Below are 14,741 nucleotides of genomic sequence, written 5' to 3'. Positions count from 1 at the left end.
ATAACTTTAGTCTTTTAAACTGTTCATTGGAAATATTATCTGTGCTGTCCGATAAAGTAGGCACCTATTTAAAATAATTAAATTAAGAACTCAGTTCCTCTGTTACACTGCAAGTACTCAATAGCTGTACGTGGCTAGTGGCTACCTTATTGGACAGTGCAGATAAGAGTCTACTTTAACATCGTTGCAAGTGATTCTATCGGACAGCACTGTTTTAGAAGCAAGAATGTGCAGAAATGGATTTTAGCGGATGGCTGACTCACTGCATTGAATTCAACTCAATCTGCTCTCTACCTGCAAAGGGACAAATTCAGGGAACAAGTTGAAGATCGCAGTATTATAAATTCTCCTAAGCATGATTTGCTTCTCAGATATACCTACACTAAAAAAGGTTTGTGTTCATCTCTCTGTTTTAGCTAACTAGAGTTGTTTGAAATGTTTTTACATTTTGGCTTTTGAATTCTATGGCATTGTATCTATGTACACTATTCATGTCATTTGCTATGTAGAACCTAAGATTTGCAGCTAAATAATTTATTGCTCCTTTCAGGAAATACTGCGCTCATGTCTGTTAAGGAAAAAAATTATTTCTTTTTGTAATTATAAAAGTAAAGTGCTCATGGCAAAAAAAATTAAAGTGCATATAATTATGAAAGGTTAAGTTAATTTTAATCACACTACCAAGAGATAATCATAGTTAATATTTTGATGAATATCCTTCTAGGTTTTTTTTTCCCCAGGCAAGAGATTTTATTATCTGCAAGAGAAAGTGGCTACCCCTAGAGAGAGAGAGAGACAAACAGAGAGAGTGGGAGAGCAGCCCTTCTAGGTTTTTTTGTATGAATCTATATATAGATACATTTTTAATAATGGGGTCATACTATTCTATTTTATAAACTGAATTTCACTGAAACAATATATCAAATGATTTTATATTAGTATATATTTATCATTTCTACTGGTTGCATACTACAAACTATGGATGTATTATTTATTATGTACAATGCTATTTCTTGTATTGCTAATTATTTTGAATATTTTCAATTTATGATTATTATAGACAACTTGAATAATATCCTTGCTTATACTTTAAAGTCTTTGGATTGTTGGATCAAAGAGTATACTATTATTAATATAATAAAGTCAAATATAAATTTTCTCTATCTTGTAAATTTTAGGTTCATGCTTTTGCAAGTATTCACTGTTATGAAGCTTTGAAAAAGTACTCTAGAACCAGTTATTTAAAAAGCTAAAACTATCACTATTTGACATACTAATTGAAATGAACTTTTAAGAGAAAACAGATGCTTTCTTAATGTTTCTGTCATGCATGTTTCAAGTGTGCTCAAAGAGGAAAAATAACAGCTTAGTAAAACAGGAGCTGCTTTTAGAGTCACACTGATTGAGTTGAATGCCAGTTTCAGCTGTGTGACCTTGGGTAATTGAAGGTGTGCCTCACTTTTCTCACCTTTAAAATGGGGAAACAACATACCTACTTCATAGGGTTTTTGTGACGAACATATCATATAGCTATAGTATCCCAGTATATTATTTGACTATAACATTTCCCTTTATATAAGGGACATAGGAAATACATTTATATTTTAAATGAAAGTGAATGAAAACATTCACTTGTTTTATGTTTCTGCTGGGATATAGTTCCTCTTAGATATCCTAGGACATCAACCTTAATATGAACCTACTGCCTGATAATCCAAGGATCTAAATGATAACTCGACCCACTGCTCCCTCTACAAAAGCAAGTTAGATGTATGAAATAGGTCAAGTATTGTGACAATGAAAATTTCTATACCACCACCATACCGATGATGCATTTATTTCAAGAAGTATCTCACAATTTTCTGGTTGTACAAAATAGTTGAAAATTTTTGGAGTTCATCTTAAGATGATAAGGATTTACAAGATTTTTCATAGCAAAGTAAGAATTTTACTAATATTTACAAATATTACTGAAATGGATTGCTGAAAATGGTCAATAACTGCTATAAAGCAACCAGAATTGATACATATAAATGTGGATTAAAAAGAAAATCTAAATTCCTATACCAAGAGCCAAGTCTGTTTTCTCTGGTTTCATTAAATGCTGTATCCTACTGAATTATCAAATGAAACAGTGATTTTTTCCTGTGTGTATAAATGAGATTTAAAAATCATTGACTTTGGTTATAAGTTTTCTATAATCATAATAAAGTTTGTAACATCAAGTCAGTAGTTTCAGGAACTTCTCCAAAAGTTTTCATTTTAAACTTCAGCTAAGAAGGCTCTTTTCCTTATAGGGAATCCTACAGTTCTATTCTAAAGAGAATATGCACACCCCTCCCCAGGTATCATGTTTTTGTCTTTGTTTTTTCTTCATTGCAGTCTAAACATGAGTGATCTTAAATTTCTGATATCTTAAATATTTTCTTGGTAACAGATTGTCACAGCTCTCCAGGGAAAAAGTAAAGCAACCAGTGTGCTGAAAGAATGATGCTTTGTTCCTGTTTTGGCCATAATTTTGGTATAGCCTTCAGAACAGAAGAATTTATCTGCCTCTTATTTCAAGGGGCTCAGAGTTAAAATGGCTGACTAAATAAACATGGGGGACTGGAATTTGCTTGGAGGCGTCCTGGAGGAAGTTCACATCCACTCTACCATAATTGGAAAGATCTGGCTCACTATCTTGTTCATATTTCGAATGCTTGTTCTGGGTGTTGCAGCTGAAGATGTGTGGAATGATGAGCAGTCTGGCTTCATCTGTAATACAGAACAACCCGGCTGCCGAAACATATGCTATGACCAGGCCTATCCTATTTCCCTCATTAGATACTGGGTTTTGCAGGTGATATTTGTGTCTTCGCCATCTCTAGTCTACATGGGCCATGCTTTGTACCAACTGAGAGTTCTGGAAAAAGAGAGACAGAGGAAGAAAGCTCAACTGAGAAGAGAACTGGAGGGACTAGGGTTTGAAATGCTTGGGGATCGGAGATCGGAGCAAGAATTTTGTCAGCTGGAGCAAAGGAAACTTAACAAAGCTCCGCTAAGAGGAACCTTGCTTTGCACTTACGTGATACACATTTTCACTCGCTCTGTGGTTGAAGTTGGGTTCATGATTGGACAGTATCTTTTATATGGATTTCATTTAGAGCCTCTTTTTAAATGCCATGGACACCCATGTCCAAATATAATTGATTGTTTTGTCTCAAGACCAACAGAAAAGACAGTATTTCTCATATTTATGCAATCCATAGCAACTGTTTCACTTTTCTTAAATGTTCTAGAAATTTTCCATCTAGGTTTTAAAAAGATTAAGCGAGGGCTTTGGGGACAATATAAACTGAAGGATGAGCATGATGAATTCCATGTGGACAAGTCAAAACAAAATCTTGCCAAGTATCACAGCACATCTGCAAATTTACTGAAGCAACTCTCTTCCACACCTGAATATAATTTGTTTGTGGAAAAGCAAACACACACAGCAGTGTGCCCTAGTTTAAATTCATCTGCTTTTCAGGCAAAGCATGACAATCACAGTGGAAATGATAAGAAATGCATTTTGGATGAACAGGAAACTGTACTTTTGAGTCAGATGTGCACACTTAGTACTACCTGTAGTCATCTTCAACACATCAACTCAGGTAATAATGAAGACACTGATAAAATATTTGGAAAAGAGGTTAATGGTAACCAGTTAAGGGAAAAGAAAGAAGCTGATGGCAAAAACAGCAAAAGGAACTACTACTCTAGAAGTCACTGTTCTATTCCAAGTGTTGATGTAGCTCTGGACAGCCACATGGGGCAGTCACCCCAAACAGTTTTCTCTCTGCCAGCTAACAGCACCTGGAAGCCCAAGTGGCTTCATACTACATGGGGTCCTGCTAAAGAAGATGAAAATCAGGTGTCACCTCTTAAAGGTAACTTCAAGGGCCAGTTTGGAGAGGGCACAATCAGAACTCTTCCTCTTTCACAGGGAGTGTTCCAACCCCTTGACAGTCCTGATTCTTTGGGAGAGTTGTCCTTTGAATCTGAGTTGGACAAGACCTGCAATAGCCCTACTGCTTGTCCTTCACATCACTTAGTGTTGTTGACAAACAACCTTCTCAGTAGGCGGGCTCCCACAGACCTTCAGATCTGAACAGCTGTTGGCTTTTAGACATGCTGCATATTTATGTTATCACTGAGGTAGCCTAGTGATAGTAGAGCACACATAAAACAGGTTAAGGACAACTGTTTATAGACTGACTGCAAACCCATTTCAAAAAGGGAAAAGGGCTCTATTCTGAATGGTGAAGGAGTAGTTTCCAACTCAAACAGTTATCAACTCAAGATTACTTTTTCACAGGATCTCTCTTCAGGAGTCGTCTAAACTTTTGCTGGGAAAATCCCTTGTTCAGAATTGGGGCAAAATGGTTTGAAACCAGGTTTTTCTCTTTGAAGTGAGCACAGCCTTAAGGAGATTGTTCTTGTTCTATATAATTCCACCTTTTAATTATTGAGTTTTTATTTCTGGTTAAATTGTTTGCTCCTGGCACTTAGCTTATGTATTTTGAGTATAATCATAATGTTGCTATCTAGTAAATAAAATCTTTATATAAAGACTGGTGGCTTTACAGCACCGTAATTCACCGCCCAGTTGGGAGTCTTGGCTGTACTACTCACTGGTTATCTAGCCTCGCCACTACTGACATTGCCTACCTTACAGGGATAGTGTGGTACACTGTGTTTAGTACAGTACCTGGCATACAGTAAGCACTCAAAAGCGTTGGCTATTAGTATGTTACTGCCCTCCAGAGGCCCACATCAAGTCGGCCACAAAACAAGGGGACTCCAAAAGTAAAAGCTAGAGCCGAAACATATAATTCCAAACGCTCTTCTCAAGGCATTGTAAATCCGAGGGTCGCCCGCCGTCCAGCACGAGCGCCAAGAAGCCAGCAGCAGCACCCGCAGGTCCACCGAAGCTTCCGAGGTCAGGTTGAGACAGAGCCACCCACTACCGGTGTCGGGAGATCCTTCCCACTCAGTAGTCGGGTTGCTCCCGGGCCCCGCAGGCCTCGCCCCCTGGCACCACGCCCACCTTTGGGCCCACCTGGACCGTGGTACGGAGTTCCCTAAATCTCGCCCTTCACTTAGCAACCGCTTTGCTGCGGGGACCGGAAGAGGAAGGAGAGGCACGTTCCTAGAGCTAGAGAGGCGTGAGTACGCAGCCTCCCTCGGCTAAGCTTGCCAAGGGGATTTCAGAGCGTCCTAGTCGCCATGAACACAGGCCACGCCCCGGCGATCCCAGCCCGTAGTTCGCAGATGCGCATGCGCATGCGCCCTTCCGCGCGTGTGCACTGCTGCTCAGAGCTGCCAGCCACGGTCTTCGGCGCCAGCTACGCCGCTGCCGCTGTCGCTATGGCCCATTACAAAGTGAGGGGGGGCGCGGCGTGGCTGGGTGCGTGCGGGTGGTAGCCGGCTGCTGGTCGGCTTCGGGTGAGAGCGGGGGCACTCGCGCAGGTTTTGGGGGCCTGAGGTAGCGAGGCGGAGGCGGGGTTGCCGGTCTCCCTCCTCCTCCCTGCTCTGGCCCCCGGGCTTCGGCCCCTGACCCGCCGTGTCTCCTCAGGCTGCCGATTCGAAGCGCGAGCAGTTCCGGAGGTACTTGGAGAAGTCGGGGGTGCTGGACACGTTGACCAAGGGTGAGCATTAGCTAGGAGAGTGTTCCTTGTGCCCTCGTCGTGCTCTTCGGCGCTGCCCCCCTGACGGGCTGTGGCGTGGGGAGAAGGGGGAACAGGTGGGACCCGTCCAGGGTCCAGCGAGGTGGGGCCTCGGTGTTCGGCGGGAACCGTCGCCTGTGGGCCAGCCGTACGCCGCCCGGGTCGGGTAGCCTCGCTCACGCTGCCGCTCTCCGGACGGGGAGTGAAACTCCTGCAGCTGTTGCGAAGTCCCTCCAACTTCCGCTGCTTTGCTTCGGGCAGACGTTACGCGGGCCTGTTTGCCAGACACTTTGCGATCCCAATTCCTCCCTTCATTACAGCCCTCAAAATCGTGTAAAGAAACATTTACCTTCGAGCAAAGGGCAGGTGGGAAAATTACGATTTGAAAGTGGGCTATGAAGTACCAAAGTGAGCCTAATCACCAAAGTAGGCGATTCATAGTTTGGCTGTGACTTTTCGATCTCCCGTTTGAAAATTCCTACTTGGTACAGATTTCATAATTTAAGTAGAATTACAGTTTTAAAGAGCCTGAGGGCATACCAAACTGGTTATATTGTTTTCAGTTTTTAAAATGGAAGTTGTTAGATTTTGTCTTTTACTCCGGGGTTCAATATCTAAGATAAGTAAGGGGCTTGAAACTTGAGGGTTCTAAGACAGTTGGGTATCAGCTTATTTCATTAGCTCAGCAATAATGTGAATCACTCAACTCATTGGCTAGGACTTTCAAGGGTATAGAAGTGGCAGGTCTGACAGTTTGGGTCCAAAAGAGAAGTGTTTGGGAAATTGTAACTGCTCTTTGGCCAGAAGCAAAGGTTGGGAGAATGTTCTGGGAGAATAACAACTCTGGGGTCATAGCAGAAAGCTGGGAATTTAATTCCAAAGCATGAACGGGTAATTTTGAATTGCTACCTACCTTAAGGGATTACTCAATGAAAGTGCTGTGCTCTGTCCTCTCTGGAATTGCCACAGGTGCTTGGAATTTCACTAACTCTCCCTCCCCTCAAAAAACTCCCCAAGTTCATTTCTTTCACTTATTTAACCGTTTTATTCAGGTCTCTGTTTTGGGCACTGGGGATACTTTAAATGAGTTTATATCCTAGTTGGCGGAGACAGATAACAAATACACAGTGTCAGCTAGTGGTAAGTGTTAATAAAAACAGAAAAGTAAGGAGATAAAGAGCAGATGGTCAGGTGTGTCATTTTATATAGGGGAGTTGGGGGAAAGCCTCTTTTAAGAAATAACATTTGAGGAAAGACCTCAATGAAATGTGATGGCAAGAGTTCCAGGAAGTGTAATGAGGCCAGAGTGGCTGAATGGAGTGAGTGAAAGAGAATGATAAAAGGTAGACAAGTGACTGTTGTGGGAGGTAACTGAAGATGTACAATACAGCCTTGTACCAGGATTTTCCTTCATGAGAGAGCAGAAGCCACTGGACACTTCTTTTAGTTTGCTCACACGTACTGGTATCTAACCCCTCAATCTCCCTAGACTTCCAATCTCCCTAAATAACATCCGATAATGTAGTGTGTGCTGATGTGACCTATTTAAAGCTTTATCATCAGCTTGAAACACAGGTACTTTATACAGATTTAATTTATAATTTTTATCTAGCTTATTTCCAAGAGGATTTGAAACTCCTCTAACATCGAAACACTTGATGGCTAAAGATAGAAGCAGCAGCATTTTAGTTATTTTGAGTACTACATCAACCGCTAAAAATCCTGGCTGCTAAGGCAAAAAGGGAAACATTGGGTATAGAGATCTTGTCTGATGAAAAGGATATATATTTCATCTATAGAAAAGCACAAGAAAGTTAACATTTACATTATGTTCTGTAATGATCAACCTTGTAAGAACCTCTGACAGAAATTTAGAAGCTGAAAGAAATGGGGGTTGGTGGGGTTGGGAAAGAAAAGAAAGAAAGGATAAGAGTATTCATGTCTTACAAAATTAGGATTCAGTAGACATCAGTGGAAATTAATGGAAGAAGAAAGGTTTGAGTATATAAAGAAAAAGGTAATAGAGGAATTAAAGAGTATCATACTGAAAGGAGGGAGTGGAGGAGGAAAGTAGAGGTGATATAAATACACCGATATAAAAATAGTTCTGTAATATTTTAGAGAGAAAAGTAACTCAGAACTCAGCGTAAGTTGTTAAAAGTAGTTTCCCGTTTGACTTTTTTGATAGTCAATATTATTTTGTTGAGTTGTTAAAACTCTAAAAAATAAAAGGGGAGCAGTGGAAGTTGGTTTACAACAGGAGTCTAGATATGCACATTTTTTGTTGTATTTTTTGGCTTTTACCAGATTTTTCAAAGGGCATTTTTCATGCACACACACACACAAAAAAACTAGTTTATGGAGGGATTTTTGTCTAAGTCATAAATCCTAGGAGGAATTTGTTCAATATAAGATGAGTTAAGGTAGTGCTTACATGAGATTTTTGCATATGAAGCCACTAGAGTATATATTTTAATGTTCATTTGAACATGTTGATTACTGGTGGAGTTTTTGGTTGGTGGTTATTTAGCATACTGTATATTAAACTTCATTCTTGAAGAACATTTTGAATTCAAACCTTCTTCCAGTAATTACCACCAGCCCTGTGGATTCTCTCCAAATATTTTTCTCAAATTTATTTACTTTGCTTTCACCTACCACTCTAGTGCAGGTCACTGTCTTTTTCAACTGGATTACTACCTCAGCCTCTTAACAGTTCTTTATGCCTTTATCCTTGCCCCACTCTCCACCTTCCACCCAGCAGTCAAGGGTGATCCTGCCACTCTCCTGTGTAAATCCGTTTAATTATATTCCTGTTCTTAGGGTCCAAGTCCAACCAGACCTGCAGGATCTCCCTGGCCTGCCCCTAACCCCCTTTCCAGCTCCTTTTCCTGCCACATTGTTCACAACTCCATCTAGCCACGCTTGCATCTTCAGTGCCTCAGTATGTTCTCTCCACACCACCCTCCACCCCAGCCTTCCCATATTATCTGCAACCCTCATTGCCTAGGTTTTGGTCTTATTTCTCTTCCTTTAGGAAGCCTTCACTGGTGCCATAGGCTGAGTTAAATGTTCTTCAGTGTGCTCTTGTAACCATTACCTTGTATTGCTACTTGATACCGTACCTTTTCTGGTCTAGTGCCTTGTTTATCTTTTGCACTGGACTGAAGTTCACTGAGTGCAGGGACCTTGTCTGTCTTGTTCACCATGGTACATACGGTCAGTCCTAGTAATATGCTTGGCATATAAAAGGCACTTAATATTTATTGGTGTTTATGGGACATTTCAGTCATTCAACTTTAATTGTTGCTTTTTTTGCTTTTTGCTTTGCAGTATTGGTAGCCTTATACGAAGAACCAGAGAAACCTAATAGTGCTTTGGAGTATCCTTTTCATCTTTCAAGACAAAAAAGGCTTTATTTTTGGAACTCTTAATTTTTTTCACACAGATAATAACCTTCAAAAATACTTCTGATTATTGAAAAAGTTACTTTTTTGTTTTAGTTTTTGGATGGTGATCTCTGGGCAAATATTGGCAGAAGGTGGGGTAACTACGATCAGAGACAATGATTCTACTCTGGGCTAGTTTATTAGTTCCATCTAGTTCAAGTAAATTCTTAACTTTAATACTAGTTTTTTAAAGCATCACTTAGGAGCTGCAATCCCAGAAAATCCAGAAATAGAGCTGCTTCGCCTAGAGTTGGCAGAAATGAAAGAGAAATATGAAGCCATTGTAGAAGAAAATAAAATACTGAAAGCTAAGGTAAAATTTTAAGAAGAATACATATTAAAAATAATTTCACCTTTAATAATTATATGATCAAAATGTCACTAAAATGGACAGCAGGGGAGGGAGGAGGCTGAGTATCAATCTCAATTCATCCAAGGCTGAACTGATGCCTTATGTAGAAAACCACAGACAAACTAAATAGGACAAGCAAAGTGTGGTCAAGAAGAGGTTCCTGGGAACCTGCATCAACAGAAAGATGAGAATATTGATTAATGCTCCTTATAAGTAAATGGAGATTTCTGAGAGTATTAGGCAGTTGTATTAAGTACATCAATTTAGGGCCATTGTTTTGTGAATGGCACCTCTTAAGAGTTGTGCAGTACATGATCTGCCTAGTCATATGTGGTGGCTCTGTAATATGTTAATATACTTTTGTAAATTCATTTGCACTTAATTTTGTGCTGAAGTTTTTCCTGTTTAAACTGTGAAAATTTTCATAAACTTCAAATTACTCAATTCTAAGTCTTTGAGGTTTTACCACATTCTAAATCACATAATGCATTTTACATTACTCTAGGCATTTCTCATAATGTGTTTTATCTTCTCAACAACTTTGTGAGATAAATGAAATAAGTACACATCAATTTCATAGGTGAGGAAACTAAAGCACTGTGAAGTCTAATTAGATACTTGAATCTGACAGCTAAATGGAACAACTTAAATCTTAGCCTAGTGTTCTTCCAGGGAACCACAGCTTAGCGTAAAGGAAAACAGAGCATCTTAAATTCTCCCAAGATTTCACAGTGTGCAAACACCAGTTAACCCTTTGGCACCTTGTGAGTCAAAGACAGTAGCTGCTCTTCGTTGGCTAGATTAATTTATGTCATATAGTTCTTTTTAGGAGAAAGTTCAGTAAACTTTTGGTGGAGAGGAAGAAAGTATCTTATAAGCCACAACATCTTTGGGAAAATATAGATTATTGCATACCAAGTATTTGAGCAATGCACTCATGAATTGAAATTAAATTGTGGTCTCCCAGTTAGTTAAAGGTTTATATAAAACAGCTTTCATTAAATTTGATTGTATTAAATCTTAAATCATTGGATATTTAAAAAGGATAGTATATTAATAAAAACTTACTGATTCAGTAATATAATTGTTTTGTTACTATTAAGTTTTTTACCCAATTAGAATAAACTACACCTAAACTCCTCTGTCTTTGCCCTATAGCTTACTCAGTATGAACCACCTCAGGAGGAGAAGCGTGCTGAATAGGATTCTTCTCAGTTGAAAAGACACTGAAAAATGGTTTTGTATGACTTGAATAGTTTGTATAGTGTATATAATCTTTTCTGAACACATGCTATAGAACTTTTAATATGTTAAATTCATCTGTCACACTTTAACTGTTATGAACACATATACTTAGAATCACCAATAAAAACTCAATATAACTTTCTTTGGGTCTTAAAAGCAGAAGAATCCAAAGTGAATTCTGAAAAAAAATCTAAACACAGCCATCTAACTCATTACCTTTAAAGATATTCTGTCTATTATAGGATTAAGGAACTGGTTGTATTTTAGCTAAGGAAATTTAGCATGGAGCTATTCCTTGGTTTTAGTTCAGGATAGGAGCACAGGTACAGTCATTCTTTAAAATGAAGGTGACACTATTTATAGTCTGTAGGCAGTTGGAGAGATCTGTGTGACATAAGATGCTTTTGCATGGGTTCCCATGAATCTTCTGCTCTTGTTTATATAATGTGGAAGAAATAACTCTTCTTTGCCACCACTTTGCCTTAGATAACTGTGTGCGTGCCAGTGCGGACTCTGACACCACGTTTCCTTCTATGCAATCATGCCCTGTCTAGTGTTTCCTTGCTTTGCTCTGTGCCTCAGTGGGTCTAGCTGCACGTGGGCCTTGCTGTGTCATTTTTCTATTTGTTAAAATAGCAGTTACCCTGATTGTAATTTATGTAACTTTAAACAGGATCACACTGTTCCCCTGCCTTACCTAGTTGCTTTGTTGAGCACAGAACAGAAGCAATATAAAATTTTGGGTTCATGTACAAGCTGGGATGAGAAGGGGAATGAGCCATGTACTGTGAAAAATTATAGTTTGCGGGTATAATTATATAGTGCTTTCCTCTCTCAAAGTATTTTTCTAGCCTTGAATTCATTTTATCTTCAATATCCCTGTGAAGTAGGTAGGGCAAGTATGAGGAGAGATTGGGTGCTGAATTTTTAGGCCAAAGACTGATATTAATACAAATTATTACTAACTGTAGTACCTTGGGCACAACAGTTAATTGCTCTGAGATTCACTTTCCTCATCCGTTATATGAGAAGAATAACATCTGTGCTGCCTACCTCACAGGGTTGTTGTGAGGGTCGAACGGAATGTATGTGAAAGATTTGTAAATGGTAAAGCATTATATTCTTGTTTGTTAGTCCTTTTTCCTTTCTTTTGGAAGACCTACAGTCAGATGTTTTGTTTTATTGATCACTTACTTTCCCTTTTGATTGACTGACGTTATTAAGTATTAGTCCTATTTCATGTAATTCTATCCCTGTTGTTAGAGAACCTGTCTTTATTTGGTCATAACACACATAGAAAACAAAATGATGCAATGAAAGCTGGCTTAACTAGCAAAAGCCTTAGCACCTGCTGGAAACTGTGACCAAGCTTATAATAAGGGCATTTTAATCATTTGTGTTGGCAGGAATGTGGCAATGGTTTGTGTGCCTCTTCTGGTCACAAGTTTGTTTTTGGAGATGGACCAGATACTGCTGGAAGAAAATTCCCTTGAATTGGTTTATCTTTTACCAATTTGAGTGCCTCCTACATAGACAGCAGTAGGCTGAATGCTGGTGTTCACACATGAATGACCTGAAGTTAGTTATAAGACATGTATACATGCAATTACAATGTGGGATAGGATGCGCTAAGAACCATAAAAATAATAAAACATTAATCCCATGGGGGTTTTGGAAGAGAGGGAGACTTGGCTTTAAGCAGTTGCAGACAAGTAGAATTTTTTTCTGGCAGCCAACTCATTTGCTTTCTTCCCATGGGACTAGTATTAATATTTTAGGTATGTCAGGTGACTGTCTCTTGAACCATCCTTTTTGACAGAATGGCAACCTGTGGGTTGGATAATTGCACTTTTCAGGCAAACTGACCTGCTTAAACTGCTGTACCAGTCAGTGCAATTTAAGAATTCAGGGTTAGCCTGCCCTCAAGATCCTCCTCAACATTTCTATCAAGGATTTGGATGAAGATAGTATACAAGAGATGCCCAGTGGATTTGAAAAAAGATCCCATCCAATCAGTTCCTACTGTGCTTCTACTGCCTTATCTATAAAAGTGTAGATGTCCTATCTTGTCTACCTCACAAGATTGTTGTAAGGGTCAAATTAAATATTATGGATGAAAAGTATCTTGTAAATTGTAAAGATCTACATATGGGTCAGCTAGTAGTAATGCCAAATCTGTAAGTGGTTGGAAGGGCTGGTTGGTAGACTATATTGACATGAGCTTGAAAGTGATGAACAACTTGGAGTACCCAAACTTCTGGGCCTATGCCAAAAAGTTGAAATATCAAGTCTTACATTTATGTTAAAGCATGAAGTTACAGAAGTTTAGGCATTAGAATTATTGACAAAGTACTAGTTCCAGTGATGATCAGTGTGAACCATTTAAACCCTATGGATATTCCAAAAATAATTCCATTTGGCAAAGGATCAACTGACATGTCCAGGTGCTAAACAGTCATCCTGAAGGCTGTATTGGTTAGTAGTATTCATTGTACATGCCCGACATTTAATGGCTATTAACAAGCTTAAATGCATATAAAGGAGAGTGACCAATAGGGAGAGGGCATTTGAAAATACAAAGCCGTGCTGTCCCATATGTGCCCTTCCTCAGTCACACATAGCAACACTTAAAGTGCTCAGTCCACATTGGCTGCTATTGAACAGTACAGATGTAGAACATTTCTATCACAGTTCTGTTGGGCTTGGGTGTAGAAGGAATGATTGAAGAAACAGTATGTTTAAGGTGGACCAGAGAAGACTTAGTGGGTAGTGAACACTGCAATCTAGTATTTGAAGGGCTGTCGTGAAAATGATGAAGACTACTTCTGTGTTCCATATTCTCCAGGGAGTGTGATTTTTGGCCTGAACAACAAACCTTTAAACAGTTTAACACGATGGAATTGGCTGCCTTTTGATAGCATGAGCTCTCTTCCCTTGAAACTACTGAAGTGTATATATACTGTCTATCAGAGATGCTGTAGGGTGGATTCTCTTTAGGTGAGAGATTGGGCTAGATGACCTCTACAGATGTGTCCTACTGTAAAGTTACAGATCAGACATAACCAGCACCAAGACTTGCATAAACATGCATTCCCTTCATCATCTGGAAGTTCGTTTCCTTGGAAGACCAGTACCATCACCCACCACTACCACCACGACCACTGCAGCTTTAAGGGGAGGAGCCTCTTTTGTCACATTTCCAGTTCTAAAACCCAACAGTTCTGAGTGAAAATGCCTTTAGCTTTCTCGAACATATTTGGTGACAAGCATTTGCCTTGGTTTGCTTTCATTATTTCTTTGGTCACTGATCTGAAGGTCACAGAAAATTAAATGTTCTATGGGGATGAGGGTGTTGGAATTACTGGAGCAGTAGACTGACCAGATGGGAGGGTAAACTGAGTTCTGCTGAGTTTAAAGTGGCAGGAGTATTCACTAGTGGCAGTGATTTTTCCTAAGAAAGAGAGACGTTCTAGCTTGGTTGCATTTGCTTTCCTCTCAAGGTCCTCCCTCCTTCCTGCTGGTACAAACTGTATTACACCCATGACTGCCTTGGTTGAGGCTTCGCCCTCACTCCGGTCTGTTCCTCCTCCATATCCTAACCATATCCATCTAGACCTGCTCAGACACCAACTTCTGGGAGACTTCCTCACCTTCCTAACTCTCGAGCATTGTTATCTATCCGTACCTTTGACCTTCCTACTTCGTATCTCGTACGGAGGCTACTTACGGAGAAGTCCGATCTCTTAATCTTCGAAGGACTTGAAGGCAGGCAGGGTACAAGGTGGTTCCAGTTTTGTGCTTTGTCCCTCACTACGTCGCGGGCATCAGTAAGTATTGGTTGGGCGAGTATAATTGTAGGATAGCTCTTTCCCCGAATGCCCAGAGAGGATCTCCCATTGCGATGGCCTCTGGAGCTCCGAGAAGGAAGGGGCGCGGCGAGGAGCAATGCCCGCGGCTGGGCAGGACAGAGGTGCGGGCTGGGCGGAGGGCAGAGGGCTCGGC

The 14,741-nt window shown here is 39.9% G+C and overlaps 2 protein-coding genes and 1 long non-coding RNA gene across 3 annotated transcripts; 2 read left to right on the top strand and 1 right to left on the bottom strand.

The window, feature by feature from the left end:
• The first annotated feature begins 2,599 nt into the window (after window positions 1–2,599).
• GJA9 (gap junction protein alpha 9) lies at window positions 2,600–4,211 on the top strand. The gene has a single exon (XM_036876620.2). It carries the CDS (start codon window positions 2,600–2,602, stop codon window positions 4,133–4,135), a length of 1,536 nt encoding a protein of 511 aa, XP_036732515.2. The 3' UTR covers window positions 4,136–4,211.
• A 1,107-nt stretch (window positions 4,212–5,318) lies between these two features.
• Window positions 5,319–11,865, top strand: MYCBP (MYC binding protein). Its single transcript, XM_036876624.2, has 5 exons — window positions 5,319–5,409; window positions 5,603–5,675; window positions 9,027–9,075; window positions 9,326–9,455; window positions 10,653–11,865. Exons 1-5 carry the CDS (start codon window positions 5,395–5,397, stop codon window positions 10,695–10,697), a joined length of 312 nt encoding a protein of 103 aa, XP_036732519.1. The 5' UTR covers window positions 5,319–5,394; the 3' UTR covers window positions 10,698–11,865.
• LOC118907713 (uncharacterized) lies at window positions 9,457–14,651 on the bottom strand. Its single transcript, XR_005022925.2, has 2 exons — window positions 14,467–14,651; window positions 9,457–9,662 (listed from the first exon to the last, which is right to left on the bottom strand). It is a non-coding gene; the product is annotated as an uncharacterized LOC118907713 (long non-coding RNA).
• Window positions 14,652–14,741: the final 90 nt, after the last annotated feature.

Source organism: Manis pentadactyla, chromosome 4 (assembly GCF_030020395.1).
Source record: "Manis pentadactyla isolate mManPen7 chromosome 4, mManPen7.hap1, whole genome shotgun sequence".
In the NCBI taxonomy this organism is placed as follows: domain Eukaryota; kingdom Metazoa; phylum Chordata; class Mammalia; order Pholidota; family Manidae; genus Manis; species Manis pentadactyla.
This window is presented reverse-complemented; position numbering and strand designations above follow the sequence as displayed.